Below are 27,611 nucleotides of genomic sequence, written 5' to 3'. Positions count from 1 at the left end.
ACTTACTTTGGGCAGAGTGGCTTTCTTGTGGACTCTCCAAGGACTACTCCGAGTGTCTTTCTTGCCCATCTTCTGTCTTCTGGTGGACTTGGCTCCTATGAAACTGAGTCCTCTGTCACTTTGGCTGGAGGTCCTCAAGCAAGTTAGACTTAACACCCTTCAGTAAGCACTTACGTGTTTACTCTACGCAGTAACTGTGCTGAATACTGGAACACTGGTGAATAATACAACAGTTGTGTTGTAAGGATCTCATAACGCTGTAGGGAAGATGGATGTCACAAAGTGTTCTAGAGGCACTGCTAGAAATGGGTATTTAAGGAATAAAGGTGATAATAGTCCATTCTGAAGGACCACGGTAAGGTAAGGCAGGCTTCAGAAAGAACTGTGGTTCTATAAAGGAAAGTGAATATTCTTTTGACAGGCTGAATGAGAGGAGGAAGGGGTAGGAAGAAAGGCATTCCAGAAATCACTTGCTATGATTTTTGGGACGGAAGAGGTTGGTGGGGTCAGTCATTGGCACATTGTGTGTGGGGAGGGGGCTGCAGAGCTCGGGGTGGGAGGGGAGGAGTGGTACTATAGAGGTGGGCGCCTCTGTAGCCACTAGAGAGAACAGAAGTGTCTGGGAGTTCACTGATTCCCCCAGGCAGCCTGTAGTCAGTGATTGACAGAATGTGGGAGTTCAGAAGCCTAGTTCCTTTGCCTTAAAGCCAGACTGGCTCTGCACCTTGATTAATTCCCCAGTGCTACCTGGGATTAGGCTGAGGCTTCCAGGTCCTGCTACCCTCCCCGACACCCCTCCCCCAGAACTTCCTTAGGAAGTCACTTGTTCTCAAGTTCATGTGTCCGTTTGCTTCTGGGGAACCTGAATTCAGGTAAACCTACCTTTACCTATTCAGGTGGACCTGTCAGAGAGCAGAACTATGTCAAGGCATTTTGGGATGCTAGGTCAGTGGTTAGGGAAGATCACACAGAGGGGCAACTCTGGAAGGGCCAGAATTCTGGCAGGTCAGGAAGTCTTGAGGTACTGAACAGGAACAAGGTGAGCAGTCAGAAGAGAAATGCAGGAAAATGCAATTTGGGGGGGTGGGGTGGAGAGGTGCAGAAAGCAGACTAATGAGGCTGGTGCAGAGGCTCTCCACGTGCCTCTTTCCAGAGGTGAGGATCCAGTGTTCTCGTTTCAGTGGTTAAACTTGATCTCTGCCTCAAAGGGATGTGACGGACCCCGATCCTTATATAGGGATGTTGTCAGCATCAGAATTTGGCTGTTTCTGGGTCAGCCAGAGAAAGTGAGGTGGCACGTGTTGGGGAGCAGGTACAGGTCAGAGGCCAAGTGTTCTGTAGACGCGGAGAAGGTGTAGGAGTCCTTGTTACTCCAACATGGAGGTGTCCAGCCAGTCTCCGCTTCACAGACCTGGAAGGGTCATGTGCTTGCCACCCCCCTGCACCCCTCCTCCTGGGGCAACATGGAGGGGTTGGGTGTGAGGGTGGCCTCAGTAGGAGGGCCATACGAGTGTCCAAGGATGGAACGTAGAGGGTCTTGAATCTCCATGAAAGTGGTGGGGTGGGGGGGACCCAAGGTGAGTGAGCATTGAGTGGATTGGCAACTGTTGTAGTAGAGAGAGCACTGACTGCAGAGCTGGCCGATGGGGCCTGCAGTTCTAGGTCTCGCTTTCCTTGGGATGAAGGGAGGTGGCCATCTACCTGGCAGGGTTGCTTGTGACGGTATAAGAGGATAGACACTGCAAAGTGGACTGCCCTTAAATACACATTTCTTCTGGTCTAAGCATAAATCTTAAAGCTACTACCTGGCTTTCTCTTTTGGATTTTTTTTTTTTTCTAAACCCAACTCCTTTTAAGAAAGGTTTAAAAAATAATTTGTGTTGCCACACGGTCATCTGATGCCACCTTCCCTTCCCTCGCAGGTTTCTAAAGCAACCTGAGGGTGCTTGAATGGAGAATCATCTCAGCATTTTTCATTGTAATAGGAAAACCTCAGTCTTGATTGAAAAAATAATAAACGTAAGGAAACGGAGAATTCCCCTCCCCCTGGGAGTGCTGTGGTGCCTTCCTCCATGTTTGTTTGGTCTAATCAAGACTCGGTGTAAAGAATTGCCAGAATCTGTCATGCACTGGCTATGGTCATAGAGATGACCTGGTTTCCACACTGAAGCAGATGTTCACCTAGTTAAGGAGACCTGGCATGTTAGAGGGATATATGATTGTGTATTTTTTAGGAATTCAGCTATTGCAGTCCAGCAGTGTTCCTATCTGTAATAGAGAATCTTCCATCACTTCTCAGATTTCTTCCCAGGACAATGTCTAGAGGAGCAGATTGTCTTGGAGACATTGGTCATGGACCTCCAACCAGATACAGAAGATGACCGAGGATTTGAGGCTCTTGATTCAGTAGTGGAGGGTTTAGGGACAGGGTAGGTTAGATAAGAGAAACAGGGATCTAACAGCCTGACTAGAAGGTGAGACTCCCCAGTTCTTTTCATGGTTCTTTCCCATATGATCCTCTTCGTATCACTCATGATCCAGGTGAATTAAAAATGTATCTGCCACAATTGGGATCTTGGGTTTCCCACTATGGGAAAGTAGGCACTTGGGTTTCCAGATAATTTTGAAAGTGTTTCTATTTCACTATTTTTCAGCGTATTCAGAGTTGTGCGTTCAACACAGTCCTCCACAGATTTCCATTACCTCCGAGAGAAACCCCATACCCTTAAAGGTGCCCCTCAACCATCTCCCCATAGCACCCCAGTCTTAGGCAACCACTCATGTCTTTTCTGGCTTTATGGATTTGCCTATTTTGGATATTTCATATATATGGAATCCTACAATATGTGCAGTTTGTGACTGGCTTTTGTGTAGAATGTTGTCAGGGTTCTTTCGTGCTAATGGTGTGTCAGTAGTGGATTTTTAAAGTTGCAGAATATTGCATTGCTTGGATATACCATGTTTTATTTATAGGTTGGACGTTGAATTTTTTCCTAGTTTTTGGCAGTTATGAATACTGCTATATGAAATTTCATGTAGATGTTTTTGTGTGGACCTATATTTGTGTTCTCTTGGGTATATAACTAGGGTTAGCATGGCTAGATTGAGTGGTAACTTTGGTTTTTGATGTTTGGATGTTTTCCAAACATCCTTTTCCAAAGGACCCTATTTTACATTCTTGCCAGCCTTATGTGAAGGTTGGAGTTTTTTCACAGTTTTGTTAGTAGTTACTGTCTTTCTCTTTGACACAGCCATTCTAATAGATGTGATGTGGCCCCTCATTGTAGTTTTGAGTTGCATTTCCTGATGGTAAATGGTATAGAGTTTCTTGATGTTGTGTTGCCTGCTTAGACATCCTCTTTGGAGAAAGGTCTACTCAGATCATTGGCCCGTTTTTTAATTGGGTTGTGTTATGATTTTGTGATAGTCCCATATCAGATAGGATTTATACTTTTTCAGCTTTGCATTTGTCTTCATGTAAAGCCCAATTTCTTCAATTAGATGTTCAGTGTGCCTATTTTTTTTCTTCGTTGCTGATACTTTTGTTCTAAGAAATTATTGCCTAATTGGAGGCTATTACATCTTCTAGGATTTATTTAAAAAGCTTTACAGGTTTAGCTCTTTTAAGTCTTTGGTATATTTAAGTCTTTTTCTATATGGTGTGAAGTATAGTGGTTCAACTTCACCGATAACCAGTTGTCCCAACGCCATTTGTGGAGTCCTTTTCTCCCGAGTGGATTATCTTTCAATGATTGTAGATTTCCAGAAAGTTTTGAAGTTGAAGTGTGAGCCCTCTGACTTTGTTTTTCAAGGTTGTTTTGAATAGTCCAGTCCTCTTGAATTTACATATGAGTTTTAGGACCAGCTTTTTTTTTTTTTTTAATTTATTTATTTATTTGACAGAGATATCACAATTAGGCAGAGAGGCAGGCAGAAAGAGAGGGGAAGCAGGCTCCCCGCTGAGCAGAGGGCTGGGGCTCGATCCCAGGACCCCGAGATTACAACCCGAGCTGAAGGCAGAGGCTTAAACCCACTGAGCCACCCAGGTGCCCCTAGGACCAGCTTTTTAATGTCTGTAAAGATGTCAGCTGGACTTTCCAAAGCGATTACGTTGAATCTATAGGGTTTTTTTTGGGGAGTATTGCCATTTGGTAGTATTATCCATGGACATGGCATTTCTTTCCCTTTTAGATTCTCTTTAATTTTAAACAGTGTTTTATAGTTTCAGAGTACAGCATTTGCATGACTTCTTTTTAAATTATAGTGGCATCAGATGATAAAGGGAATTGTTTTCATAATCTCACTTTGTTTGCTCATTGCTGCTTTATAGAAATGCACCTGACGTTTCGTTGGACCTTGTGTGACGCAGACTTGCTGACCTCATTAGTTTCTTAGTGAATCGCTCTTAATACATACCAGATCTTGTTATTTGCAGATAGGACAGAAAGAAAATTATCTCTACCTGGTTGCCTTATTTTCTTGCCTAACTGGCTTGGCTAGAATTACCAGTGCAGTGTTGAATGGAAGTGGTGAGAACAAGTAGTCTTGTTCCTGCTCTGAAGGAGGACCGCTTTGCTCTTCACCACGGAGTGTGATGGTAGCTTGTGTTAGGTGTTCTTAGCCAGGTGGAAGTTGCTTTCCGTTACTGGTTTGCGGAGTGTGTGTGTGTGTGGTGTGTTTGTTTTTATCATGAAAGGCTATCTTTTTTTTTTTTTTTTTTTGGTCCCCTCCCCAAGTGCTGTTTCTGCATATGTGGAGATGATCATGTTTTTATTCTGTTATTGATGTGTGGTGTATTATACTAATTGAATTTTGGATGTTGTACCAAGCTTGCATTTCTGGGATAAACCCCACTTAATCATGTTGTATAATCCTTTTTATATATTCCTGGACTTGGTAGTATATATATATATTTTTTAAGATTTTGTTTATTTATTTGAGAGAGCATGAGAGAGGAGAAGGTCAGAGGGAGAAGCAGACTCCCCAAGGAGCCAGGAGCCCGATGCAGGACTCGATCCCTGAAGTCCGGGATCATGACCTGAGCCGAAGGCAGTCGCTCAAACAACTGAGCCACCTAGGTGCCCAACTTGGTAGTATATTATTGAGAACTCTTGCATCAATATGCAGAAGAGCTACTAGTCTGTGGTTGATGCCTTTGTCTGGTTTTGGTATCTGACTTTTAAGCTGTGTGGATAGCCTTCCCCCACCCCAAGCCAACATTTGCCCATTGTATACTCGGTGCCTGGCATTTGAGTTATATGTTCTTTTTTTGATGATCCTCCTTGATTGAAGTATACCATTTTGAATTTTGAAAATGTTTCTTCTATTTTTATCAGCTATTCCATTTTTGTCTTTCATTGTCTAGAATCTCCATAATAGTGAGGAATAAAAAAACTGATTAAAGTTCCTTACAAAAGACAGGAAGACGGCACCCAATCCAGTCTTCAGTGTGTTCCTAAATCTGTTTGATATGTCTGGTTGTTTCTATCTATCAATCTATCTTACATATAAATATATACGTATGTTGTCCTCATGTGAAGGAAATTTAGCTTTTTTTCTGATACACTGAAAGACCAAAAAAATGAATAGTGGTTACATTTTCTTTCTTGGTATCTTTTTGAGATAATAGATGAAAGGGGGGAAATCTGCAATTCACATAATCATATAATGTTGAACTCTTCCTGGGGAAAATCCTTGAATTCTCTTACTAATGTTGTATTTAGGAGTATTACAACAATATTAAAAACAATAGCAATACTAATAGTAGCAACTAGTTTTACTTTAAGCACTGATAAAAGGCACTGTCCTAAATGCTGGACACTAAACTCATTACATACTTATTAACTCATTAAGAATTGAAATAGTAGGGGCACCTGGGTGGCTCAGTGGGTTAAAGCCTCTGCCTTCGGCTTGGGTCATGATCCCAGGGTCCTGGAATCGAGCCCCGCATCGGGCTCTCTGCTCAGCATGGAGCCTGCTTCCTCCTCTCTCTCTGCCTGCTTCTCTGCCTACTTGTGATCTCCGTCTGTCCAAAGCAAAACAAAACAAAACAAAACAAAACAAAAACTTAAAAAAAATAATTTAAATAGTAGTTTTTTCTGTGTGAGCTAATTGGAAGCTTTGTGAATTACTCTCTGGACTTGAAATATATAGGTAATGCGTCTTCCGTAAATGTTTCTGGTAGAGTCAGCCTGAAAACGATATGAGCTGATACTTGTTTTTGGGGAAGCTGAGAAATCTTTCACGACGAAAAATGTTCATTTTCCATCTCTTACGGTATTAGGTAATTTTAAACTTTGTCAACTTACGTTTTGTCAAAAATCCTTTCACTGAGCCCTGTTTTCTGGGGGCAGGGGGTTGGACAGTCTGTTCTCTGTTTTTATATATGTGGTTATATCTTTAATTCATAATGTGAAATACAGGTATTTCCTTCTTGGCCAGGCTTATCATGGGACTGTATAATTTATTGGCCTTTTAAATGAAACCGTTCTTAGTTTTATTGGTCAAATCTGTTTTTCATTTTAAATTCACTGATTTCTGCTTTTTTACCTCCTTTTTGATTACTCTGTGTATTTTTAGTAGCTTCTTAGATATTTTCAGTGTTTAGCAAGATCACTGAAGGCTTCATATTTTCTTGTGTATTGTTTCAAATACAGGCCACTGCTATTCTGTACCTCTCTGTACTTTTCTGCAGTTGTTAATTTTAGTTTGATTTCCTCTTTGATCCAAGTGGCGATGTTTAGGTTTTCAATCACTTTGAAAATTTTAATGTGTGACTTCTGGTTTTTTTGAAGAAAAATAAGTGGGGAGAAATTTTAGACTTTGGAGATTGCTGATTTTTTTTTTCTGGTGACCTTACACATATTAAATATTGGTGGCACATTTAAATGGATGAATAGCTCTTGTGTATGTAGATACATACAGATACAACTTCGTACGTAACACTTTCCAGTTGTGTTACTCAATTTCTTTGTGCACTTATTTTCTGCTTGAACTGTGTGACCTGAAAGAGGTAGACTCCAACTTCTAGGATTAGATTTTTGTTCTGTTCTCCTGGGGTAGGTTGAAGGGTCAGATCTGGAAGGGTCATGCATGACCTGTACCACATTGCATTGACCAGGACTGGGAAATTGGGTTTAGCATTGTGCCAAAGATGTGAGAACACGGGCATTGGAATAACTAGGCAGTCTTGGTCTCGATTGTTGGGGATGTTTCTAGTGCAGTCTGTGCCCAAATTAGGAAAGTAGCCTAGTTGAGAGACTGTGTCACAGGGTTTTCTTGAATATGAAGCACTCTTACATAAATAGTATGCACTTAGCAAGTCTAGAATGTTCCAAAGATTCATTTTCTCTGTCCCTGGTCAGGGGTGCTCAGAAATTTCATGGCCAGTTTCAAAGGTTCACGTGGAATCTATTGTCCCAGGCACAGAGACTGCCTGGGATATATTGCATCTTGTACAAGACGGTGAAAAGGGCGAAGGTGTTGGTATCTGGAAACTGAAATGAATAGTACCTTAGGGTTTTTGTGATGATTAGAGGTATTTATAAAACCCCTAGCTTAGTTCTGGGTACCTAAGAGAAAAAGTGGAATTTTGATACTGAGGGGAAAACAGGATGCAGAGGGAGGCCAGATGAGCATATAGTTCCTTTTCTTCAGTTCAGTGGTTAAAGGAAAATGACGTCGATCATCCAAACTTCTCTGGTAGCGTTCAGTTTCCAGTCAAAGTCCCCTTCGCTGATGGAGCAAAGTGGGGGAACAGCATACTGGATCTGAACACTGTCCCCAGCCATCTTGGGCTCCGTGGGAAGTGATCATCCAGTTGTCTTTTCCAAAGCCGTGGGCCATAAAAACTGCATTTTCTGTTCTGGGAGTCCGTTTCCAGTTTGTACTAGGCTTCTGGCTACTCTCAGGCAAGGCCATTATTGATTTAATGGTGGAAGAGTTCTTTTCGTGGCTGAATAGTTTTCTTAGCCAAAGGCAGCCATCTCTCTCACCTGGTGGGGATCCAGCAGCCAGAGGTGGATCATTGGGGGAGGTTGTGATGCCATTAAACCAGGAGTGAACTTCTTGGCCCAGCAGTATGTGGAAACTCCCTAGGTAACTGAGCCAGGTGAGTTCCCATGAAGGTCTTAAGTGAGGAGATGAAATGAAATGGAAAACTCAGGTATAGGGAGGACTGATGAAAATGTACCTGCAGGTAGCAGTGGAAGTATGATCTTACGTAATGGGCACTCTGTTATTCTAGATTTGTAATTTGTGATTTGGTGGGGGTGGTTTTGTCTTTGTGTTTTGCAGTTACCAATAGAGCACATAGAAAGAGCGACAACTCTTCATATCATTGCAGATTTGAGGTTTGTTTTTCCTGATTCATGTGTGTTAATACAGAGCTGTGCTAAAATGGAAAGCTTAATTAACATAGATTAAATCTAATTGAACGTTCTGCCAGTGTATGCAAATCTGTAAGATTTAATGGCAAATCTTCTGTTTTTCAATTGTATTCCTAAATTACAAATAAAATTTCAGCATCGTTAGACAGCTGAAAGCAAGAGGTCTGAGACAAAGCTTTCTGTGGAACGGTTCTAGGAGAAGATGAGGAGGACATTTCTGGTTTCCTAAGGAAGCCTCTCCCCCTCATCAAAGGAAATCTTGTATTTCAGAAGATACCGTTTTCATTTCCAGTGTGCTTTGCACTTTGATGCCAGGTACAGCCAGGAATTGAACCGAGGACTTTCAATTCCCAGATGTGTGAGCTGTAGGAGTTAATTTGCTTCCGTGTGCGTTTGTGTAAAGTGAAGGTGCTGGTTAGCTCGTCCTGGAAACCCTGAGAGGACCAACAGCAGCACTTGAGGGAATGGTTCCTCCTACGTCTTCTGTCAAGGCCCTCAACAAATGTCCTTCCCCTTCCTCTCAGGGCTGCTTTCCACATTTATTAGTTCTTCCCCAGATACTTCAGAAGGAAAAAGGGTGGTATTGGGACCTTCTCACCATTTGAAATAGTGATGAGGTTTTCACATCAAGAGATTGTTGTAAACTAAAATAATGGGTTCTTATAACAGAGTACATTCTGTAATTTCTAAGCTGGCTTACCTTTGTAATTATGAATGATTTAAACCAATATTTATTTTGTACTTTCAGATAATTGAGCCGCAGAATGGAAGGTAGGAGGTGGGGGGAAGAAATTCTAAGTGTGTTACATGGTTTGGTGAAGCCAGCCCAAGAGAATGTTCTCCTGGGGCAATTAAAAGTATATTTTTCAGGGCCACCTGGGTGGCTCAGTTGGTTAAGTGTCAGACTCTTGGTGTAGGCTCAGGTCATGATCTTAGGGTCATAACACTGAGCCCCTTGTCAGGCTCTGTGCTCAGCATGGAATCTGCTTGAGAGTCTCTCCCTTTCCCTAAGCCCCTCCCCCCAGGCTTGCTTGGGTTCTCCTTCCAAAAATCTTATTAAAAAAATCGAGTGGAGAGACAAGAAGATGGCGGAGAAGTAGCAGGCTGAGACGACATCGGGTAGCAGGAGATCAGCTAGATAGCTTATCTAACCATTGTGAACACCTACAAATCCAACGGGAAATCAAAGAGAAGAAGAGCAACAATCCCAGAAACAGAAAATCGATCACTTTCTGAAAGGTAGGACCTGCGGAGAAGTGAATCCAAAGCGACGGGAAGATAGACCCCGGGGGGAGGGGCCGGCACCCGGCAAGCGGCGGAGCGACGGAGCACAAAATCGGGACTTTTAAAAGTCGGCTCCACTGGGAGAAATCGCTCCAGAGGCTAAACTGGGGGGAAACCCAGGCGGGGTCAGCATAACCCCAGGACCCGCAGGGTCACAGAAGGACTGGGGGTGTCTGAGTGCCGCAGAGCTCGCAGGTATTGGAGCGGGGAAGCCGGCTATAGCGACAAAGCCGAGGAGTGAGCTCTAAGCCCGGGGTTACCTTGTGCCGGTCGCAGGCTGGGTGGGCTCGGAGCGCGGCCGGAGGCCACGGAGACAAAAGCGACCCGGCGCTTTTCTCCAGCTCCAACAATTGACTGCTTTCCTCGAGGCGCGACCGCAAGCCAGGGAGGCGGGACTGTTGGGCGCTTTGCTCTGAGAGCGCACTGAGGAGCGGAACCCCAAGCTCTCGGCTCCTCCGGGCCGAGAGACTGGGAGGCCGCCATCTTCATTCCCGTCCTCCGGAACTCTACGGAAAGTGCTCAGGGAACAAAAGCTCCCGAAAGCAAACCCGAGCGGATTCCTTAGCCCGGCCCCTGGCAAGGGCGGTGCAATTCCGCCTGCGGCAAGGACACTTGAAAATCACTACAACAGGCCCCTCCCCCAGAAGATCAACAAGAAACCCATCCAAAACCAACTTCAGTCACCAAGAACAGCGGAATTCCACAGCAGGAGAAAGCAAATCCTACCTGGACAAAATGACAAGGCGGAAAAACTCACCTCAAAAAAAAGAACAAGAGGCCGTACCGAAGGCTGGAGACCTAATCAATACAGACACAGGTAGCATGACAGATCTAGAGTTCAGAATGACAATTCTCAAGGTTCTAGCCGGGCTCGAAAAAGGCATAGAAGATATTAGAGAAACCCTCTCCGGAGAGATAAAAGCCCTTTCTGGAGAAATAAAAGAACTAAAATCTAACCAAGTTGAAATCAAAAAAGCTATTCATGAGGTGCAATCAAAAATGGAAGCTCTCACTGCCAGGATAAATGAGGCAGAAGAAAGAATTAGTGACATAGAAGACCAAATGACAGAGAATAAAGAAGCTGAGCAAAAGAGAGACAAACAACTACTGGAACACGAGGAGAGGATTCGAGAGATAAGTGACACCATAAGACGACACAACATTAGAATAATTGGGATTCCAGAAGAAGAAGAAAGAGAGAGGGGAGCAGAAGGTATATTGGAGACAATTCTTGGAGAGAATTTCCCTAATATGGCAAAGGGAACAAACATCAAAATCCAGGAGATGCTAAGAACGCCCCTCAAAATCAATAAAAATAGGTCCACACCTCGTCACCTGATAGTAAAATTTACAAGTCTTAGCGACAAAGAGAAAATCCTGAAAGCAGCCCGGGAAAAGAAGTCTGTAACATACAAGGGTAAAAACATTAGATTGGCAGCGGACCTATCCACAGAGACCTGGCAGGCCAGAAAGAACTGGCATGACATATTCAGAGCACTAAACGAGAAAAACATGCAGCCAAGAATACTATATCCGGCTAGGCTATCATTGAAAATAGAAGGAGAGATAAAGAGCTTCCAGGACAAACAAAAGCTGAAAGAATTTGCAAACACCAAACCAGCTCTACAGGAAATATTGAAAGGGGTCCTCTAAGCAAAGAGAGACCCTAAAAGTAGTAGATCAGAAAGAAGCAGAAACAATATACAGTAACAATCACCTTACAGGCAATACAATGGCACTAAATTCATATCTCTCAATAGTTACCCTGAATGTTAATGGGCTAAATGCCCCAATCAAAAGACACAGGGTATCAGAATGGATAAAAAAACAAAACCCATCAATATGCTGCCTACAAGAAACTCATTTTAGACCCGAAGACACCTCCAGATTTAAAGTGAGGGGGTGGAAAACAATGTACCATGCTAATGGACATCAGAAGAAAGCTGGGGTGGCAATCCTTATATCAGATCAATTAGATTTTAAGCCAAAGACTATAATAAGAGATGAGGAAGGACACTATATCATACTCAAAGGGTCTGTCCAACAAGAAGATCTAACAATCTTAAATATCTATGCCCCTAACATGGGAGCAGCCAACTATATAAACCAATTAATAACAAAATCAAAGAAATACATCGACAGTAATACAATAATAGCAGGGGACTTTAACACTCCCCTCACTGAAATGGACAGATCATCTAAGCAAAAGATCAACAAGGAAATAAAGGCCTTAAATGACACACTGGACCAGATGGACATCACAGATATATTCAGAACATTCCATCCCAAAGCAACAGAATATACATTCTTCTCTAGTGCACATGGAACATTCTCCAGAATAGACCACATCCTGGGTCATAAATCAGGTCTCAATCGGTACCAAAAGATCGAGATCATTCCCTGCATATTTTCAGACCACAATGCTCTGAAGCTCGAACTCAATCACAAGAGGAAATTTGGAAAGAACGCAAATACATGGAGACTAAACAGCATCCTTCTAAAAAATGAATGGGTCAACCAGGAAATTAAAGAAGAATTGAAAAAATTCATGGAAACAAATGATAATGAAAACACAACAGTTCAAAATCTGTGGGATACAACAAAGGCAGTCCTGAGAGGAAAATATATAGCAGTGCAAGCCTTTCTCAAGAAACAAGAAAGGTCTCAAATACACAACCTAACCCTACACCTAAAGGAGCTGGAGAGAGAACAACAAAGAAAGCCTAAACCCAGCAGGAGAAGAGAAATCATAAAGATCAGAGCAGAAATTAATGAAATAGAAACTAAAAAAACAATAGAACAAATCAACAAAACTAGGAGCTGGTTCTTTGAAAGAATTAATAAGATTGATAAGCCCCTGGCCAGACTTATCAAAAAGAAAAGAGAAAGGACGCAAATAAATAAAATCATGAATGAAAGAGGAGAGATCACAACCAACACCAAAGAAATACAAACAATTATAAGAACATACTACGAGCAACTCTATGGCAACAAATTTGACAACCTGGAAGAAATGGATACATTTCTAGAGATGTATAAACTACCACAATTGAACCAGGAAGAAATAGATAACCTGAACAGACCCATAACCAGTAAGGAGATTGAAACAGTCATCAAAAATCTCCAAACAAACAAAAGTCCAGGACCAGACGGCTTCCCAGGGGAATTCTACCAAACATTTAAAGAAGAATTAATTCCTATTCTCCTGAAACTGTTCCAAAAAATAGAAATGGAAGGAAAACTTCCAAACTCATTCTATGAGGCCAGCATCACCTTGATCCCAAAACCAGACAAGGATCCCACCAAAAAAGAGAATTACAGACCAATATCCTTGATGAACACAGATGCGAAAATTCTCACCAAAATACTGGCCAATAGGATCCAACAGTACATTAAAAGGATTATTCACCACGACCAAGTGGGATTTATTCCAGGGCTGCAAGGTTGGTTCAACATCCGCAAATCCATCAATGTGATACAATACATTAATAAAAGAAAGAGTAAGAACCATATGATACTCTCAATAGATGCTGAAAAAGCGTTTGACAAAGTGCAGCATCCCTTCCTGATTAAAACTCTTCAAAGTGTAGGGATAGAAGGCACATACCTCAATATTATCAAAGCCATCTATGAAAAACCCACCGCAAATATCATTCTCAATGGAGAAAAACTAAAAGCTTTTCCGCTAAGGTCAGGAACACGGCAGGGATGTCCGTTATCACCACTGCTGTTCAATATAGTACTAGAAGTCCTAGCCTCAGCAATCAGACAACAAAAAGAAATTAAAGGCATCCAAATCGGCAAAGAAGAAGTCAAACTATCACTCTTTGCAGATGATATGATACTATATGTGGAAAACCCAAAAGGCTCCACTCCAAAACTGCTAGAACTTATACAGGAATTCAGTAAAGTGTCAGGATATAAAGTCAATGCACAGAAATCAGTCGCATTTCTTTACACTAACAACAAGACAGAAGAAAGAGAAATTGAGGAGTCAGTCCCATTTACAATCGTACCCAAAACCATAAGATACCTAGGAATAAATCTAACCAAAGAGGCAAAGAATCTATACTCAGAAAACTATAAAGTACTCATGAAAGAAATTGAGGAAGACACAAAGAAATGGAAAAATATTCCATGCTCATGGATTGGAAGAACAAATATTGTGAAAATGTCTATTCTACCTAAAGCAATCTACACATTTAATGCAATCCCTATCAAAATCCCATCCATTTTTTTAAAGAAATAGAACAAATAATCCTAAAATTTATATGGAACCAGAAAAGACCTCGAATAGCCAAAGGAATATTGAAAAAGAAAGCCAAAGTCGGTGGCATCACAATTCCAGACTTCAAGCTCTATTACAAAGCTGTCATCATCAAGACAGTATGGTACTGGCACAAAAACAGACATATAGATCAATGGAACAGAATAGAGAGCCCAGAAATAGACCCTCAACTCTATGGTCAACTAATCTTCGACAAAGCAGGAAAGAATATCCAATGGAAAAAAGACAGCCTCTTCAACAAATGGTGCTGGGAAAATTGGACAGCCACATGCAGAAAAATGAAATTGGACTATTTCCTTACACCACACACGAAAATAGACTCAAAGTGGATGAAGGACCTCAATGTGCGAAAGGAATCTATCAAAATCCTTGAGGACAATGCAGGCAGCAACCTCTTTGACCTCAACCGCAGCAACTTCTTCCTAGGAACATCGCCAAAGGCAACAGAAGCAAGGGCAAAAATGAACTATTGGGATTTCATCAAGATCAAAAGCTTTTGCACAGCAAAGGAAACAGTAAACAAAACCAAAAGACAACTGACAGAATGGGAGAAGATATTTGCAAACGACATATCAGATAAAGGGCTCGTATCCAAAATCTATAAAGAGCTTATCAAACTCAATACCCAAAGAACAAATAATCCAGTCAAGAAATGGGCAGAGGACATGAACAGACATTTCTGCAAGGAAGACATCCAGATGGCCAACAGACACATGAAAAAATGCTCCACATCACTCGGCATCAGGGAAATACAAATCAAAACCACAATGAGATACCACCTCACACCAGTCAGAATGGCTAAAATTAACAAGTCAAGAAATGACAGATGCTGGCGAGGATGCGGAGAGAGGGGAACCCTCCTACACTGTTGGTGGGAATGCAAGCTGGTGCAACCACTCTGGAAAACAGTGTGGAGGTTCCTCAAAAAACTGAAAATAGAGCTACCCTACGACCCAGCAATTGCACTACTGGGTGTATATCCTAAAGATACAAACGTGGTGCTCCGAAGGGGCACGTGCACCCGAATGTTTATAGCAGCAATGTCCACAATAGCCAAACTGTGGAAAGCGCCTAGATGTCCATCAACAGATGAATGGATAAAGAAGATGTGGTATATATACACAATGGAATACTATGCAGCCATCAAAAGACATGAAATCTTGCCATTTGCGACGACGTGGATGGAACTAGAGGGTATCATGCTTAGCGAAATAAGTCAATCGGAGAAATATAACTATCATATGATCTCTTTGATATGAGGAAGGGGAGATGCAAGGTGGGGGGGTTTGGGGGGAGGTAGGAAAAGAAAAAATGAAAAGATGGGATTGGGAGGTAGACAAACCATAAAAGACTCAATCTCAAGAAACAGACTGAGGGTTGCGGGGGGGAAGGGGGACGGGAGAGGGTGGTGGGGAAATGGACATTGGGGAGGGTATGGGCTATGATGAGTGCTGTGAAATGTGTAAACCAGATGATTCACAGACCTGTACCCCTGGGGATAAAAATACATTATATGTTTATTAAAATAAAAAATTAAAAAAAAAATCGAGTAATCAAACCTTTTAGGTAAACTTGGATGTTTTAATCCTTTCCTCCAAGAAGATACGGTATAAGGTATATTTAAAAAGTAGGTGTAGGGGGGCGCCTGGGTGGCTCAGTTGGCTGGGCAGCTGCCTTCGGCTCAGGTCATGGTCTCAGGGTCCTGGGATTGAGCCCCGCATCAGGCTCCCTGCTCAGCGGAGAGCCTGCTTCTCCCTCTCTGCCTGCCTCTCTGCTTACCTGTGCACATTCTCTCTCTCTCTCTCTCTCTCTCTCTCTGTCAAATAAATAAATAAATAAAATCTTAAAAAAAAAAAAAAAAGTAGGTGTAGGGGCACCTGGGTGGCTCAGTGGGTTAGGCCTCCGCCTTCAGCTCAGGTCGTGATCTCAGAGTCCTGGGATCGAGCCCCACATTGGGCTCTCTGCTCAGCAGGGAGCCTGCTTCCTGCCCACCCCCCCGCTCGCCTGCCTCTCTGCCTACTTGTGATCTCTGTCAAGTAGATAAATAAAATATTAAAAAAAATAATAAAAAATAGGTGTTTCCAGTTATTACACGGCTTCCATTTGGGAAGAAGGGGAACAGCATTCAACTTGGAATCTTGCCCTAATGCAGATCCAGCCATGCTGCTTTTGAGCTGAAGATTGGCGGCAAGCCTCCATATTCCAAACAAAAATGTTCAAGGCTTTGGATTTAAAGCTATGTTCAGGTTGGACTGTAAGCTCCATTTTCAACCTTCAGGAAATATTGATGGAAACACACGAAATGCTGTGTGGTGCTGCATGCTGGCACACGGTGAGGAGGATCATTAAACACGAGGACGTATGGCTAATACTCTGACAGGAGGAATCCAGGATCTTGTCCTTCCCAAAGGGCCTGAAAAGTCTGCTCACTGAGAGTTAGGCTTAACGGGTAAAATAGAGTAACTAGAAATCTGTCAGAAGATAAGTGGGAGAGGGTTCTGGATGTGGCATGAGTGAGATGAGAAGGGGCAAGAGATAAGCGCTCACGTGCCTTAAAAGAATGAAGGAAAATGCATTGTTAATGTTGGCTGGGAAGAGCATAGGTGGGGTGGGAGGGGCAAGGTGTGGAGAGAAGGGAACCTGGAGAGTCAGGCAGGAGGAGGGAGGACGGTGAAGGGCTTTGTGGGCAGTTGGAAGGATTTGGCCTTTCCTAGAGCAGCCGGGAGACGTGGCAGTGACTGAAGTGCAGCTGTGGCATGGCTTGTTTTTGGAAGATCACCCTGGCTGCTTAGTGGAGAGTGGTATGGCTCAAAGTTGGAGACCAAAGGCCAGTAGGAGGTTGCTGCAGCCGTGGAGAGCCTCGGTTGTGGCTAAGAGAATGGGTCCTAGATGAGGTCAGATGATGGTGTTGCAGAGGGAAGGAAGTTGATTAAGAGATAATTAAGAGATAGGGTGAACCGGGTCTAGTTCAATGTAGGATGGTGGGGGTCGGACAGGGAGGAGTCCGGGGTGAGGCCATCAGTTCTAGCTCAGGCTACTGGGAGTACTTTGTTCTAAGCAGGAAGGGCAGGTTGGGCAGGGGTTATCCATGTTCATGTTCCATAGTGTAGTTCCTTGAATTTATTTTGTTTTGGTTTTTAGTTGAATAAAAACCTAGAAAAGCTAAAAAGGGTAATAAAGAATGGGAAGTAGTCTCTGAGAAATGGGGTCACTTGCTTCTGAATGGAGGCGGTTTCTTGGAGGAAACAACTAAAAGCTAAAAGTGTTCATCTAGAGATTCTCCCCAATGCCACTAGACAAGAAACCTGGAATCTGGGCTTATCCTTTTCACTTTTAAACCTTGCAGAGTTCAGGCACAGCTTCAGGGGAAAGTCTCCAGGCTGCAGTGTGTATTAGCAAGTAGTAATTTGCAGATGGACAAAAATGAGTAGAAGGATCTCATGTCAAGGAAATAAGGTTTTTGAGGAACACACTAATTAAGTAAAATTTTAAATCTTTGTCAGAAGAAATGAAGCTGTTCAGATGACTTTTTTTTTTTTTTTAAAGATTTTTTATTTATTTATTTGTCAGAGAGAGAGAGAGAGGGAGAGAGAGTGAGCGAGCATAGGCAGAGGGAGAAGCAGGCTCCCTGCCAAGCAAGGAGCCCGATGCGGGACTCGATCCCAGGATGATGGGATCATGACCTGAGCCGAAGGCAGCTGCTCAACCAACTGAGCCACCCAGGCGTCCCTGTTCAGATGACTTTTGACCTTAATTGAAGACCAGAAGTATCCTAGCAATAGAGTATAATGTTTTGGGCAAATTGCTCATGCTTGTATATATGCATATTAGATTTCGGATTGCCTAGTGTCTGGGAAATGGAAAAACAGCAAATGTAGCCATTAACCTTTACTTCTTTAGTAAAAAGTCACAGTTTCGTTAATATTTATGCATAAAATCACTTAAGTTCAGTGGAATTTTAGAGAATTGAAATGGTCATCTTTGACTTTCCTTGGACTTAGTAGTTGTGAAACACTTGAACGTCTGGGTGGTAGGTGTTCATTCATTTGGTTCTGTGGCGAGAAATATGGACAGCTAAGCCTTGTCACGGTTGGAAGATTGAACCCTCTGGCTTGCTGAGTTCTGGGTGGAGGGCACTCCAGACCATCAGTCCATTGATGAGGGTGGTGCCATGGCAGGATTGCTAGGCCTACGGTCAGAAGACGTAGGCTCAGGTCTCTGCTTTGTTCAGGAAAAGCCAAGAGCCCTCGATTAGGCCTCTCCCTGTACCTCCTCCTACTTGTCAAATTGGAATTCATCCCACTCCTCAATTACTAATGTGTTACATATTAATCTGCAGGCAAGAACATTGGAGTCTGCAGTGGTGAAGAGGACATGCAAGTGACTTGTGTTCAGGGAGTTTGCCTTCTGCTGGGGCAAGTCAGATAAATGTGGACAAAAATGAAATCCAATGACAAAGGTCAAGGAGGAAAATAGAACAGAGGAGGGATGAGAAACAGGTCCGTTTAGAATAAAGGCTGCCAAAGAAGGTTCCATGAGGATGGGGCATTTAGACTGGACCTAAAGAAAGAGCCAACTAGGAGGAAATCAGAAAGACGAGTGTCCCAGGTTGTGAAGACTTGAAGTACAGTGGTCCTGCAGGAGGATCCAGCCTGCTGTGCTCAGGAGATAGACTGAGGACTGGCGTGTATGGAACTCTGTAAACTGAGGGCGAGGAGGAGTGGTTGTGGATGAGCAGAGGCCAGCAGTAATAGCTGTCTTGACAATTTTAGTATGAGAGTGCTTCAAAAATGACCAGGTATGCTATTTATACAGGCCACATAATTTCAGGTCCCAAATCCCTTATCGAACACAAGCCAGGCCAAGAAAATTGACCCATTCATGAGAACTGTTCCTTGGAAATCAGAATAACTTTGAATAATTTGAAACTACAATTACATAATTTGGTAGAATAAAGGAACTCAGCTAGTATGCTTTGTTTAGGTCTGCCCCTTCCTTGACAGCTTTGGTTACCAGTAATCCTAGCCTGGTAGGACAGAACTGGCAATTGATCATCTGAAGCATGACAGTGTCATCTGGAGACCACCAGAACAAGTTCTTCCAGCCAGTGACGGTCTTTCCTGAGAAGTATGGGGTCTCCTCCCAGGACGACAGTGGTGACCACAGAGGTGGGGCGTGGGGTATGAGGGAGGAGGAGGTTCTTATGGGGGGTGTGCAGCCCACAGGGCAGAAATTGCAAGGAGTCACAGCATTGACACTGGTAAACTCCCCACGAAAGGTAGCCTGGCAGGACTGGAGCCTGGACTTCATCTTTGAGAAGAAAGGTCCCACGGCAGGCCGATAGTTGACTTGCACAAATGCTTCATTTGCCTCCCTTATGATGACCCCTATGGTATTCTTCCTCTAAAAATGTATTAAAAATTCTGAATTAGTGGCTGACACTTTGAAATTGGGGTGCTTGGCCTGAAAAGTTGAGCTTTTTGGCTTCTCATGGAAAAATAGTGCCTGTCTTCGGTAGGTTGCCAGGCGTTAGCTCTCCTAATGGTTTCCCTGTGACTGTGAGGCCATGTGCGGGTTGCTGCTGTTTTTTAAATGTAGACTTAAGAGAGGGATTGATGATTTCAAGGAAACGACTGGAGTCTCAGCCCACCTCAGTCCTGTGAGATGCCCTCCTGGCCCTTGTAGGCACTGGAGATGCTGCTCCCCACTGTAGGAGTTGGGGTGCTGGTGAGGCGTTCTAGACGTGGTTGAGGGACCTGCTGAGATGGGGGCTTTAGTGCTGGAGGTTGTCGGTGGCTCTGCAGAGGACGCCTTTTTGTGTTGGTATCTCTGTCGCAAAAGGAGGCGGCCAGTTCAGGACCTGGGGTTTGCAGTGGGTGCTCTTCAAATTGATGCAGGAAGAAAGAACTAGGAGGGCAGTGAGCTGGAGCTGGCGGAGAGCTCCATGGGTTCCCCATACTACACCTTCCAAGCAGGATTTATTTCAGAAGCTGCCTTAGATTCTGTTCCACAAATTACCAAAGACCTTGCATTTTCCAGTGTCCATGGTCACCATATTTTCTTAAGTCCGATTTGGGAACTTTACAGTCTGATGAGGCATTTCTGGCTGACTTTGGGGGTAACTCTTAGTTTGGAAGACAGGGTTTGGTTCCTGAAATCATGGAATCCTTGGGAATTGTTCATAATCAACTGGGACTAGGACAACAAATTATCCTATGAGAACTCTCCTTGAAAACCTGAACTGAGTAGTTCTTGTTGGTTCAGCGGAATTGGCTTTGTTAAAACAGATCTGCATGAGTTTAAATGGGACTGTGAAAATCACCCATGCTGGGCCATTTGTTTCCTTTCGGTCTGCCCTGATTTGACTCCGGGTACTTGGCTGTCTGAGGAATATGCAATAATTTCTCTCTGGATATTGTATATTCAGGGCCTCGAGGTCTCTCGATTCAAATGAACAAGAGAAAGGAATGTTTTGTAGCAGTTTGCAGCATTCCTTCTCGAAACAAGTGCATTGGAGTTCCTTTGGTGCCTCTTGACTTTTGTCTCAGAGAATCTTGGGCTAAACACTGTTGGTCTGATGACCCTTCAGACTGAATTTCTATTTCTCTTGAGACCTAGTGAAAGGGGAGAAACAGATACCTAAAACATGTCACGTGTTTGACCTTCGTTGTCTGCTTTGGTCCCTGTCACCACCAAGATGTTCTTTTAATCTTGGAGATCAGGGGACTGCTGTTCAGAGAGGTTGGGGAGTTTGTCCAGTGTTTTGCTGATAAGAAGTAGTAGAACCAGGAAAAAAGTTCAAGTCTGAGAATTTAAAATGAGACCCAGATGGTCCTTAAGGATTTTGACCCAGTGTGATTTAAATGTAATGTCTCATCTCTTACCTCTGGTACTGCTTCATGGGAGTAATTAGTTTTGGTGAGTCGGATGTGTTGAGCTTGTAATTCCAGCCTGACTCAGGGCGCACCCTGCTGACTAGCACAGGACTTCTCCCAAATACATTCCAAGCACCACTGGCCTGCAAAACCAAAAGGTTTTGTAAAACCAAAGGTATGAGATGAAATAAACTTGCAAAAGAGGACACTCTGTCTCTTGCTTGGAGAATCAGAATATTAGCACATTCAAGGCTCTTTAAAATCATGTAATAAGGTCCTAGGGACTCTATTAAGCACTTCAGATGTGTCCTTGAATCCTGAAAAAATGATGAAATCTGTTCTGTTACCACTTCATGCATGAGATTGTCAGTTGCTTTGTCAAGGGTCCCCGTGTAGTAAAACGGTGGAACTGGGAGTCACACCCCGGTGCCTGGTTCCTCAGCACCTTTTCTTAATCAGTGTATTTTATGGTTCCTTAAACTTGGTTAAGGAATCACAGCATTTCCTCAGCTTTGTCGTGGAGTGCTGTGGGGGAGTGTTGAATATGCTTCAAACTAGCCTTCTAACGCTAGGAAATACCGCGAGTATAGCGTTGATCTGAGGCAACCATGGGCTGTCTGCACAGAAGGAAGCAGTTTGACGGCCTTGGAGAGTCTGAGAACCCTGAGCATCGTGGAATAGGTCGGTGTGTCCGGACTGGCCAGTAGAGAGACCAAGAGAGGCCTGATGTGGTTGACCCCAGGGCGGGTGCATCACTAGTCACTGGTGCTTGCACGCTGCCTCCCCGTGAGAGCCTGGCTGCCGAAGGCTGCTCTTGTGATGCTCTGCGGGGTTCTGGTGCCCGGCTGGTCTGGCTGGGGCACTGAGGGTGGTGCATGGGGCGTGCTCCTACTGTCAAGTTTAAGAGCCAGAAAGAGAGGAGCATTGTCTGTTTCTGAAGTATCAGAGGAGACTCCATAATTCTTCATTTCAGATGAGGGTAAGATAAATCACTCCTGAGCTGTCTAGGCCACGAGACACATGACACACAGGCTTTATTGATACCAAATTATCCTCCTTGAAGCCACTATGGACCCCAGAAATCAGAAATGAGTGGATTGTGTGGAAAAATTCAGGTGCTTCAAACTTGCGGAAAGCCACGAGAATTTAGAGGAATCTTTTCCCACTTCCTTTTAGCAAAGGCTCTAAAACATGGTAAGCACAGCAACTCCAGGGGTTCAAGATCCCGTTTCATCTTGCACAGTACCTGGGGGATTCTAAGTTATGTACGACGGCTGGATGGTACCTCAGGGATGAAGAGCTAATCTATCAGATCCCTTGAGCTCCTTCCTGGAAGACTGTTGAGGAAGCTCTGTAGTGGGTCTTAACTGAGGGTGACAGGAGCTGCTCAGTCCACGCAGTAGTCGCGATGGAACAGTACTGAATGCTGTGTTGACGGGCCAAGAATCTTGAGCAGGCTTTTTCGGTAGTGACTCTTGCTGTTCTGGTTTTGGGAGAGGAGAATGATTGCTTATTACGGAGCCTGGAGAGCAGCGGTGTTTCCGAATCAAGCCTGATGTACAGTTGCCCTGGGTACACGCAGAACTTAGGAGGCCGATGCTTTTGCAAGGAGGATGGGTAGGCGACGGCCAGTGCTGTGTGCCAAGTATGCCCGTGGCCAGTTCAGGGTCCATTCTGCGCTCTTGCCTCTCTGAAGAGTTACTAAACCTGGTGCTGGGTCAGTTGCTGGGGAGATGGAGATCTGCCTTTGGGGGGGATGGACCTATCAACAATCACAGCACCCACGCTGCTCCTTTCCTCGGCACCCTTCGGTGGCTTCAGGATCTGATCCAAAGGGCTGACCATGGCTGCAAGTGTGTGTGTGTGTGTGTGTGTGTGTGTGTGTGTGTGTGTGCTCTGTCCCCTGCCTGCCCCTCCTGCATGGTCACTCAGGCACTGCAGTCTCCCTGAGGTTTCACAAACCTATCCAGCTCCTTCTGGCCGTTGTCCCAAGGCCTTCATGCATCATTCCCTTGTCCAAGAACGCCCTTCTTCTGCAGGCTTCAGTCCTCGCTTGGTTCACATGTCCTTTCCTGTGTTGACTTACATCTTGTCTCACAAGGTGCCCCTGACGGCCCTATCTAGAACCACCCGTCCCTCCCCTGCTCTGTCACGGCCACCCTGTGGTATGTTTTTATAAACTTAAGCAGTGTTTACTTGTGCCCCTCTCTCCCTGCTCCCCCATCTTAGATAAGCAAATCAGGTGCAGAAACTGTAGTTCTTTGCTACATTAAGCACCTTGAATGATTCCTGGCACCAACCAAAGTTTTGTGAATGAATGGGTTGGGGGTGGGGAATTCCTGTGGTAACACCGATATGAAAACTGCTGACTCTTCTAGGAGGAAGTCAAGGAGGCTTTATAGAGAAGAAGGCATTTGACCTGGGACTGGAAGACAGAGTTTGCTGGGCCAAGGTTGCGTGTATTGGGAAGGGAGGCAGGGATGGAGGGTATTTCTGGTCGTGATGGAAAAGGCATGGTTTCTTACTCCTTCCACTCTGCTGCCCCCTCTGGCTACCTGTAGCCTACGCATGACTGGTATCCTTGCTTAGAGTTTACTCTGGATCATCTTGTCCTCACACCTCTCCTACCACAGTAAGATGAGCTTTAGCCTGATTGTGTAAGATTGGGGAAGGGGTGGCTGTGTTCATTCTTTTGCTGTGAGGATTAGCAGCTTCTAACCAGCTCCTTCTAAGAAGTACCGGGGGGTTCCACATGCTGGCGGTGGGCCTGTAAAACATCTTGAATCAATTGTAGGATAATAATGTCCATCTCCAAGAGGACTTCGTTATGATTGTAAAATGTCCAACTGTTTTCATACATTTAAAACTCAGGATGATCTCCACTTGGGGTTTTTCTCACTTTGACACTTGGAATTTTAATTGAACCTTGGTAGCTAGATCTTGAACGTGAGATAAGGTTCAAACACTGTAATTACATTTTTGAAAAGGGCAGCAGTACATACGAACAGGCTCAGCCTGTGTTCAGTAGTGACACACGTGCTGCTCCATGGGAATGTCAGGGCTGCTCCGGGACTCATTTGCATGTTACTGGGGAGCACTTGCTTTAGCAAATGAAGATGAGCCACGAGGAAGCTCTTAGATCGGCTCAAAGAAATGGACTGAGGGCCCGGGTGGGCAGCAATACTAGGTCCAGTTCTTAATTTCCCTCTTTAAAAAAAAAAAAAATGTACTTGATTGAGGTAGGATTGCCACACAAAAAGCTGTGCATACGTAACGCGACCTTCTGAATTTAGAGACGGGCACGTACTAGCATGTACCTGTGAAACCATCACAATCTAGGTACTGAATTTATCCATCACCTCCTGAAGTTTCCTCCTGCCTTCGTTACTACTGCTAGTTTGTGCTTGTGAGAAGAACCTCTTACCAAAACTTCACATACCTGACTGAGTGTTGCGAACCATAGGCACTGCTGTCCAGCCCTCGTGGGCGTCGGAGTGGTTAATGAGGCCACTGCTTTGTGAGGTTGAGGTGGCCTCAAGTCTGAACTGAGAGCCAAGTCAAGCCAGGGATGGACACGGGAGTGGATGATGAGTTGGCAGTTGAGGCTAGACTTGGGGTGCGGGGGTGGGGGTGGGGTCAGGGCACATATACAAGTTGGGTTTTTAGGCAAATAGTGGGTTGGAAGCTATACAGGAAGACCCCAGGGGCATACCGGAGGAAGCCTTGTCTGTACACATGCTCCTATCCCCATGGACTTCCAACCGCAGAAGACCTGTTGAGTGTTCTAATTACACGAGGAGCTTCTGAGACAGAGATTTTAAGAGTTGTTCTATATTCCTTGAGTCTGAATCCCTGGGAATTTAGTACAGGAACATCAGTTTTACATAAGTTTCTAGGTGACTCTGATGCCAGCATTCTGTGGACAAGTGTGTTGGAAGTGTTTGTGTAAGGCGTTTTTAACTACACCTTATGCACTGTCTTGAAAAGGGCAGAGAGAAGAAACAGCTATCTAGCTAGGGCTGGGAGGCAAGCCAAACTCTGCTGGAAATGCCCCAGGGGATTCCCTGCACCTGCCACGGGGAATCTGTACTGTTGGGGATATGGGTTTGGCTGAAACAAAGAGGAAAATGACAGTGGTTTAAACAAGCTGAAAGCTTCATTCTCTGTCCAGCAGCTGTTTGAATGCAGGCAGTCCAGAGTTTAACATGCTAATATCACAGGGTTGGAGAACTTCCTTCCTGTGTATTGTGGTCCTGCGATCTCTAGGCTGTTGCCCTCTGCCCCATGATTCATGATGGTCTGCTCCCCCACCTGTGCTGAACTAGCATGAGGGAGAACAGAAGTGGAGCATGAACTCGATACATCCTAATGGCTGGACCTGCTTGCACAGCTCTACTTAGCTACAAGGAAGGTAGATCGTGTGGCCTTGATTTTGAGCAGCTGTGTGCTGCCCTAAGATGCTGTTACTAAAGGAAGGAGAAGAGAAGGCACCCTGGGTGAGTAAGTGTGAATTCCTAGAATTTTTACTGCACAGTTCTGGGTGAGGGGATTGATACCCCTCCAGGAGAATCCTCCAGAGGCTGGCTGTGGTGTGAAGCTGGCTTTCCTGGCAATTCTCACCATAAAACCCTCCCAAGCAAGAAGGAGCTTTGGCTGGAGCCCACCGAAATATTGGACTGCTAGAGTTAAAATGTGCTTATGCTTTGTGAACGTGACCTTAGCCTAGAAGCGATGGACAGAGTGGGGTGTCTCCAGACAGTCTATAGTTGCATGGAGGTGGAAGAAACTAGCATTTGCTGATGATATGCTTTTAGGTGTTAAATATTTTCCATATGGGGTAGTAGGATGTCTGCCCAGAGGATTGGAATTTCAGACCTGGCTCTATTACTTGCTGGTAGTTGGTTTAACTGTTAAAACTGAGAGATGTGTGCTGGAGTTGCCAAGTTAACAGCCTTCATTTTGGGGCTGGAGCACAGAAGAAGAAACCATGGCCTGGGTTGTCTGAGTCTGTGTCCTCCTCTGTAAGGTAGAGATTGTAATTGTGCCTGTTAAGATGTGGACACTAGTGTATAATGACTAATTCCACAGACCCTCTTACGTGGTTCTGTGATCTGAAGAGCCTATGTCACCAATGTCAAAGTGTTTTCATTCTTAAGAGGATTTAAATTCAAATGAGACCACTATAAAACTCTTTAGACACTGTCAATCCTCATTATATTATCAAACGAAGTGGCAGGAAGCTTTCTCTGTGGCTTAGAGGAGTTCTTGGGGCTGATTTTATGGGCTATTTTCTCACTGCAAGTTTTAGCTGGGGATGGTACTGTGTTTGTTGATGTGATAGACGAGAGCGGCTATTTGTGGTGAGGCAGCTCTTCTAGTGGTGATTCAAAGACCCAGGCTCCATCCACTTTGTCATTCTGCCTTCTTCAACATGGGGTGCTCAAAGTTGCTCTTGGGGTTGGCTTCATTCCAGCAACGAGAAAGAAGAGGATTGTATGTGGGAAGTTTAGGACCAGTCCTGGTAACAACTTGCCAGTTACTTCTGTTGACATTTCATTGGCTGGAATTCAAGTGCATGACCATACCCCATAGCAAGAGAGGATGGAGAATGATTCCAGCTCTGTGCCAAGAAAGGGCATGGGTTTGGTTATAAGCTAGCAGTCTTTCCTGCATGCTGAGTTGATCTGTACCATCTTTCTTCCCTCTGAAAACCATCTTCTCTGTGGGGACAGTCATGAGGGGGGTGAAAAGAGAAACTTGGCTTCATTGACTTGCATCTGTGGTGGTGGGCACAGTCTGTTAATTAAGAACATGTAAGTCCCCAGGGAGGCTTTGCTAATAATTTTTGCCACACAGGGCCAGTGGTCTCTGTATCTCTGCTAGTTCCAGTGACTTCATGACCTCCACAGTATCCTAGAGAGCAACGTAGAGTTGAAAGAGCATCATTATTGTTGCTTAAGTCTGGGTTCAGATCTTATATCTACCACTTACTGTCTGTGTTGTCAAAGTCAGATAACATGGTTTACATTTTTGAACTTCAGCTTCTTCTGTAAACTAAGGATAGTGATGCTTTCCTTATGGGCTTGTTTTGAGGATTTGAGACCATGTCTGCCACACTCAGTGGTGGTAGTGGTGATTATGTAGCTGCTGTACTTTCTGTTCTCAGACCAAAGGGCATGGTTACAATTTTCCTAATGTCTTGCTTTATCTTGTATGTTCTACTCAAAATATATATGTTGGAATCGGTCATGTTCGAAATGTGGTCTCTACATCTAACTTGTAAATATTAGTGACTCAGAATAAAACTAGTGATAATGAAACACATCTGTCATTGTCTTAGTGACAGGAACCATGGGCGTAGCTCTTTTCTAAGGTTTAGAGTAGAGGTCTTTCTTCTGTCTACTCCATTCTTATTCAGGATGACTGGAGATGAAGGTTTTGTGGAACTACTTTGGGGTTCCTCTCACCCAGTAATTGGCGATCTCCTGACTTGTGCCCACTGCATGCCCTCGGCTTTCCCTGCTGTCAAACAGCCACCCAATCTCACGCAGGATGCAAGAACCCTTAATTTCTTCTCTCGCTGTCTTTACCTCCTCATCATTGTTTCCCCCAGATGTCCTTCCTAGTCGGTTTGTGTCTCATTTTCTAGCTGTTCTTTGTAAGGGTTCACTTTTCTACAACTGTATGACAGGTGGAAGGTTGATTTCACAGTTGGAACCAGGACAAGTTGGTGGCTTTCCTTGATTTATTAAAGAATGACCCACTGCCTGGGGGATA

The 27,611-nt window shown here is 44.1% G+C and overlaps 1 protein-coding gene across 1 annotated transcript in view; it reads left to right on the top strand.

Annotated features, from left to right (window-relative positions):
• The window catches only part of NELL1 (neural EGFL like 1), a gene marked incomplete at its 5' end in the record, with an annotated part of 852,276 nt that overhangs the window by 72,751 nt on the left and 751,914 nt on the right, over positions 1 to 27,611 (top strand). The window contains one exon of the mRNA XM_080816285.1: positions 2,300 to 2,429. Coding sequence (XP_080672411.1) covers positions 2,300 to 2,429 — 130 coding nt within the window. The remainder of the gene's footprint in view (positions 1 to 2,299; positions 2,430 to 27,611) is intronic.

The sequence above is a fragment of the Martes martes genome (assembly GCF_963455335.1).
Source record: "Martes martes genome assembly, chromosome: 10".
Taxonomy (NCBI): domain Eukaryota; kingdom Metazoa; phylum Chordata; class Mammalia; order Carnivora; family Mustelidae; genus Martes; species Martes martes.
The sequence above is the reverse complement of the archived record's forward strand: the minus strand, read 5'-3'. Positions and strand labels throughout refer to the sequence as shown.